General features: G+C 42.1%; 1 protein-coding gene across 3 annotated transcripts; it reads right to left on the bottom strand.

Annotated features, from left to right (window-relative positions):
- Nucleotides 1-415: 415 nt before the first annotated feature.
- Nucleotides 416-6438, bottom strand: LOC144656511 (monocarboxylate transporter 12-B-like). 3 transcript variants are annotated; one of them, XM_078516733.1, is made up of 5 exons: nt 6335-6438; nt 4851-5125; nt 3489-4057; nt 2469-2838; nt 416-1612 (listed from the first exon to the last, which is right to left on the bottom strand). In XM_078516733.1, exons 2-5 carry the CDS (start codon nt 5086-5088, stop codon nt 1440-1442), a joined length of 1350 nt encoding a protein of 449 aa, XP_078372859.1. In that variant the 5' UTR covers nt 5089-5125; nt 6335-6438; the 3' UTR covers nt 416-1439. The 3 variants fall into 3 exon arrangements, with proteins under 3 accessions (XP_078372859.1, XP_078372858.1, XP_078372860.1); XM_078516732.1 differs by having other exon boundaries at nt 4851-6435; XM_078516734.1 differs by lacking the exon at nt 4851-5125 and having other exon boundaries at nt 6335-6397.
- Between the last annotated feature and the right edge of the window lie 594 nt (nt 6439-7032).

The raw sequence follows: 7032 nt of genomic DNA, 5'->3' as shown, positions 1-7032 counted from the left end.
CTAGGGAAATCTTTGTTTGTTTTTGAAAGTTGCACGAAAATTTCCGTCCATTTGTATTATGCAACAAATTTTGTAGAAATTGCAGAAATGATTTGAGTAACTTGCATCTGTTAAGTTCGAGTAATCTCTCATCCTACTCAGGGTCATTGCCCTTGCGAGTCTCCTTGCGCGTTGCATCTAGTGCAAAGTAATTTTTTCGGAGAATCAAAGAGGTCTATGACCTACTCGTGAATGCGTTAGATATATTTGAATCGTTCCTTTGAACAGTATAGTATCGATGGAAAATATTCATTATAGGGATTAATAATAATAATCAACTTTATTTAAAGAGGGTGAACATATAACAGGACGCTTAGGTATAAGATTCTTTTTCGTCCTTTAGCTGCCCGGGCGCGGGTCGCTCTGCGTTCTAAAGCGGGTGACCCGGGATCGACTCTCGTACCCTGGCTAAAATTCTTTTTTCCTCCTTATTTTTTTTCCACGGATATTATATACATATCTGTCTTGTATAAAGTTTCGATACTCTTTTACTGATTATCCTTTAATAAATCGTGCCGTGCTCAAACCTTCCAGTCTTTTAATAACACATACATAAAGTCACTCGTCATCGTTTCCGAATGTTCGCGATTATTATATGCGAAAAGGCAATATTTCATCGTTTGGGAATCGATTGTTTCTCATTTACAGGGGTGAAGTATTTTCTACACTTATTTCTTTGAAATGATACCTTTGCAAAGCTGTATTTTTATTCACAGCCGAGGGAAACGAAATTTAGAAAGCTAAGCGCCTGTGAGCATACCTAATTTGCATAATGTTAACAACGATGGATGGAAGGATGGACGGAAGGATGGACGGATGGCTCAACTTCCCCCACTATACTCGTTCATTATGCATTCACGAGTAAAAATGAGGGACTACTCTTATGTATGTAGTCTATGCATGTGCAACTTGCTCTTTCTTGGTCATTCAGTCAGTAGTTGGTCCATCCTCGGAGACACAGGGGCGGTAAGTCGGGGCGACACGAAGTAAGCCGAGCAGGAAAATCGGTGCCAACGTAAGTTTACAAGAACGACCGAAGTTTACTTCGTGTTGGCCCAACTTACCGCCCCCTGGGTCTCCGAAAATGTGGATGGTCCCGTAAAAATGCCATTGAACAAGTCGTCAGCACAAGATACACAGGCGCATTTAGACATCCAACAGGATCGGTAACAAGCGTGAATTCTTCGAGTTGGATTTTAAAGGGGCGTTGAGGCACGGCTCACCATCTGCCTCATCTCCAGGTCTCTCTCCTCGGTTGGAGCGCGGAGAGCGTGGAATTGTGAACCTGTTGCAGTCACCATCCGGGCGCTCCCCGTTTTCCGTCTTACAACGGTGCATGGGGGAAGAGGCAGGCACGCCATTACTCTTTTTCCCTTGCTCTTGCGTTTCACTTTAATTCCTCACAAAACTGTTTCTTTTTCTACTACCACCAGTTCGGTTTGCGCTTCTGTTGCTTTCACTGCGTTGTTACGGAAAAAGTAAATCATGAAGAAAACGCTTGCACCGGTGATAATGCTGCCTCCTGCCATGTAGAACGCGGGCGCATATGAGCCTGCGGAGTCCGCTATGTAACCTGAGAACGGCAAAGGTGACTTTTAATAACCACTACCAACAAATGTCATTTTGAAATTTAAAATATTCACACACCCAAAGTGTTGCCACTTTCGTTTCATCGTCGCCGCGTCAACGTAGGATGTTTTTGTACACGTATACACACATGCATGTCCATGCGTACGCTAGCTGCGTGACTACGATGAAAAAAAAAAAACGACCAAATTTTGTACGAGGTCAACCCGCGCAATAATTTCCAGGTTTGAGACACCGTTAGAGCTATAATTATATAGCTGTCAGTAAATACTATATTCAGCGCAACTATTTTTCCTTAATTTCTGTGAACTGTCCAATTTGGGATTAAATTTGGATAGTTTCAATTAGGACTTTCACTTAAAATGCACAAACTGTCCAATTTGAGAAAAATTGGACGGTTGTCTCAGCCAATCAAATCCAAGAAAAAAGAACATGTGACAGATATTAGCCAATTAGCACCAAGCATAGCGTAAGCCCTGTAAACCTGTCGCATTGTTAGTTGACTATTGAGAGAATACAACGAGAATATCCGAGCCAGGATTGAAAATAATTAGATTCAAAGTTCTCGACTGGGAAGGCGCAAGGTGGTCAAATTAATTTTAATTTGACCGCCTTGCGCCTTCCCAGTCGAGAACTTTGAACCGTCTAAACGTCATACCAATGGCGTAGCCCTACAGAGGGTCTCTGATTGGTTCTTGCTCAATTTTCGCGCGCAAGCTTAAGTAAGAACCAATCATACGGAATGCACGGTTCTTTGAAGCGCTACGTCATCAATATGGAATTTCCTGGCTCGGATATTCTCGCTTGAGCTGAGCTATATCATAAAACGTCGGTTAACCTACCTGCAAGTGGCGGTCCAGATGCCATGAAAAGAGACAGACAAAAGAGCCACATTCCGAAGGCACGAGCCCGCTGTTCTTCACGTACAGAGGTCAACACCAGCACATTAGCCACGGTTGATTGGCCACCGTCGAACAAACCAAACGTTATAAAATAAAGCAGCAAAGTTGGAAAGGTTTTTGCCAAAGGACACAGCAATGTTGAAATACCCACAACAAACAGACACGCTTGGTAGACATATTGACGGTTAACAAATGAAAAGTCACACAGGCGACCGACTAAAAGTCTGGCGAATACCGAGCAGAGACCAAGCAGTAGATAGAGCTTCGACGCTAGGTTTAAACCAATGCCTCTCTCCTCGCAGTAGCGAGCCTAGGAAACGGAAAAGAATTGGTATGATATGAGAAATAGAGCATTTTGCTGATTGTCAGTTGAAAGTACCTGTGTTTGCTGTAGGTTGGGTTTGCAGAGTTACTCGACGTACAACCCACTATCATCAAAAATACAAATGTTTTTTTTTTGGTTTTTGACTCAATCAGATGCAAAACCAATCGTGTAGGCCTGCCAGGTTTAATTTCCAATGCGTTGTATGTATTTCTGATTCTTTTTAACCTCATCTGGCTTTAAAATCAACTACGTTTAGTCATTAAAATAGATAAAGGGCAATGTAAATTTTGGACTTCTCATTTTTCATCGAATAACCCCGTCAGTGTCATGCTTGTAACATACAATGGGTGTCCGTCCCACGGTTATTAAAGGGCGTCTCCAAACATTATTGTTATGGCACTCTGGATAGATATCTCTGTCTTAGGATAGGATTCAGAAAACTCAGAAAGAGGGGCCCGAAGAAATTGTGACGAGAGAGTGGCCCCTCCCCCCTCCCCACAACCCCCCAATGAAAAATTCACTCTCGTGGAGATGGTGCTAACAGCATGCTGGAGCATTTGTAAGGCTTTGGAAGAAAAAAAGGGGGCCACGGCCTCCTCGCCCTACCCCTACCCCAATTCACTTCTGTCACTTACCATGTGGACTTGCGGAACGGAATTCCCCAGCACTACAATGGTCGTAACAAACACCATTATCAAGTATTCAGGATTTTTTAACAGTTTCCCTTCTTTATCGTTGCCGTATCTGGACCCACGAACATCTTCCTCAGAACTGTTTTTCGGGGTATTTGGATCAAAAGTGCATCCTAGAACACAAACGATAGCGACGAGACCGGCCATTACGATAAACGCTCCTCTCCAGCCGAGCCCCTCTATGGAGAGTGCCAAAATAGGACTCATCACAAAGGTACCGGCTCCAGGACCCGAAGCAATCATTCCGGTAGCTAAGGAACGCCTTTTCAGAAAGTACTTTGGTACAATAACAAAGACGGCGGTGTAAACACAACATCCTCCAAAAGCGAAGATGATACTGTATGTAAAGTACATGAAGAATAAGCTCTGAGCTTGCGAAGTTGAGATGAGCCCTATGGCAGCTACCAAACCGCCAATGATAGTAACAACTCTGGGGCCGAAACGATCGCAGAGTTTTCCCGCCAAAGGACCAAAGAAGAATGTTAAGGACATGCAGAGGGACCCAATCCATGCTGAAAACAATCAAATGAAAGATGGTATCAAGTCCCAGTGAAACAATCGACATGGTGCCATAGTTATCTCTAAAGAAGCTTGAACTATGTTTAATGGATGACGCCAAAGAAACCACCCTCCCCCCTCCCCCTGAGGAAGACGTCCCCCAAAAAATAGACCTTCTGTTTAAGTACCAAGTAAAGAGCGCAGGACTGAGGGGCAAACAATGTCGTAGCAGGGGGAGGGGCCCCCACAATATTTTGGTAACACAATATCAAAAGTAGAACAGTAATAACAACATATCTGATCAATGATTTTAGTCAGTTAAAAAATTGCTGGAAAATGCTCCCAGAAGGCTGGAAATGCTATTTTAGAGACCTCTGATTTCACTCGCGCTTCCGGCGCTCGTGATGCATTTTTCATAGGTATATGTTCAAATGCATTGTACGCATACAAAGGCCAGACCACAACACCGGGAGCTTCGTGCTTCGAATAGTAGTGTGTGGATAAGGAGACGGGACTTACGTCCTTTTCCGAGAAGACTAGAATGTCTAACCATTTTCAGATGTAATTACAAAGGCAGCACATTCTCCTCAGTTATTTTAAGACTCAGAGTGTTGGCCCGGTCTGGGGTTCGAACCCACGACCTCCGCACAGCAGTCCGGCGCTCTACCAACTGAGCTAACCAGGCAGCGGTAAATATGGCAATAAACTAGGTAAACAAAGCAATTTCCCATGCTACAAAATCACAAGGCAAGTGGCTCCGGATTTGCCTAGTCGGTGCCTATTCAGCTCTTCTTTATCTGACCTTACCTGTTTGTGCTTTGCCTCTTTTAAACTCGTTCAGTAGTGACGGATATATTACACCAAAGCTGTATGAGCAGCCGAGAGCGAACACGTTACACAGACAGCCACAAGTGCCGACTACCCATGCCCAGCCACTGTCGTGCTTGTGAACTCGACCAGCTTTGGGAAAGCACCCGTGACGCGAAGAATTGAGAATGCCGTCTTCACCCTCTGTCATTTTATATTTATGCGAGCACCGGCACATTCGGCGACACAATAGTGTTCTCTGACCTGCTTAGCGCCTGTGTTTGTAAAAATGTTTTAGTCAGAAGCTTATCGATTTCCTAGACCCTCAGCTTACTTTGTGTTGTTTTGAACCATTATATAGAGGCTTATTCGATTTTAAGACCTAAATGAAATTGCGTGACCAAGAGGCCTTAAACCTGACAAAAAGCAGTCTTTGTTTAACTTCAAGTACAACATGGTTTACCATATAAGGGTTATGGTAAAATCGAAGATATTTGTCATTTATAATGTTCCCTGGAGGCTGAAAACCAGTGTTTCACTGACAAATTGTTTTATCTAGACGTTTGTCGGACTCCTCGACCCCACAGCTAATTTTGTACAGGTTTAATTCGATTTTCGTGTCTTAGAGCTCCCGAAATGAAATAGCGTGACAAAATTAAAACAATAGTAAACAGAGTAACGCAGTAACGAGTATCGAGTAACAGAGTAACGCAAAAAAGCCTTAATGGATCAAAATTTCAAAGGGGTTACAGATTGTAAAATCCTTTAAAAACTCGTAAACTCGATTTCAATTATTTTTTAAGACATTTTGTTATTGACATAAATTATAGTAACTAAAAACCAATTCACAAAGCAAACCTGACGAGCATGCTTTGTGTGACATTGAACACCTGTTAAACCATTGAAATTGAAAATAAAAATAGCCCTCTTGCTGTGACACGTTTTCATAAAGTTTGAGACCAAATGGAAGCCGTATTGCGTTCTACCCTTTCCGTTAACATCAACTAAAGGCTGGTTGCACGTCGGAAATCTTTTGGCGAGGTTTCACCGTATTTTAATTGCAATATACGACTTTTTTCTGTCGTTTCGCGATTCCGCAAAATCGGCTCGATCTGTTCCTAGATCCTTCAGACACGAATTAAATATTCCCGAGATGTATTTTCATTTCAATACAACGAAAATCACACAAAAGCTAAAGATGTGTTTAACAAACTGAAATATTTTCTTCTATAAATTCATATACGACCGTCAGGTGAGGGTATGTATATGTTGTGGTTCAATTTTATCCTTGGCTCAAATTTTATTTCCCTTTGTTTTCAGTGGGTATGGTAATGTATGATAATGAGTTGGAAACAAAGGAATATAAAATTTGAACCAGAGATAAAATTCAACCATGGCGGCGTGTATGGAGAATAATATAAAGCTAATTGCGTTCGTAAAATAAAGCGAAATTTTAACATTAATTCTATAAAACGAAAACAAACCTATCTTCAAAATCTGTAGGCTAGGTTAATCCGCAATTCCTAGCCTGCGTTGTGTGGGTTTTGTTCGTCTGCAACGCAGGCTACCAATCACCCGTGCTTTCCGTCGCCATTTAATACTACGAACAAGCTGACCAAAAGGATCGCGGCCTCTGGAGACGGAGATTGTAAAACAAACCTTCCTCGGTGCAGTCCTTCGTTCCTTGGAGTTAAACTCTCGCTGTTTGGATTTCATTTGTGTTCACTGTTATTCCTTTTGTACGGTAGTATTATAGCAGTTCTTGAACGCAAAGGATTTTAGATTTCATGGACCTTGACCACTTTTCGGGTGTGAAATGCACGCGGCTAGGCGCTTCTTGATTAGGGCTTTCCACAAGTTGCTCGAGATTTCCCAAAAAGTTGCCCGTAATTTCTCAACCAAGTTGCTCAAAAGTGCTTCAAAAATCCAAAAAAGTTGCTTCTGTTAATAAAGTTGCCCCAATTGCTCCAAAATCCCGCTACTCCTACAGAAACCAAAACTAATTTTTCCTCGGAGGGTAAGATTTCTAGCGTTTTATGCATCTGCAAGAAGTATTAAACTATAGAAAATGTAAAAAATTCTTTCTTAAATCTGAAGATACAAATTTGCTGAGAGGTTTGTAAATTTTAATCAGAATGAGCCGAGGTCTTAGATGTTCCTTGACAATTTTCGGCCAGCGTAA

The sequence above is a fragment of the Oculina patagonica genome, chromosome 6 (genome assembly GCF_052425735.1).
Source record: "Oculina patagonica isolate OP01 chromosome 6, crgOcupat, whole genome shotgun sequence".
Lineage (NCBI taxonomy): Eukaryota > Metazoa > Cnidaria > Anthozoa > Scleractinia > Oculinidae > Oculina > Oculina patagonica.
This window is presented reverse-complemented; position numbering and strand designations above follow the sequence as displayed.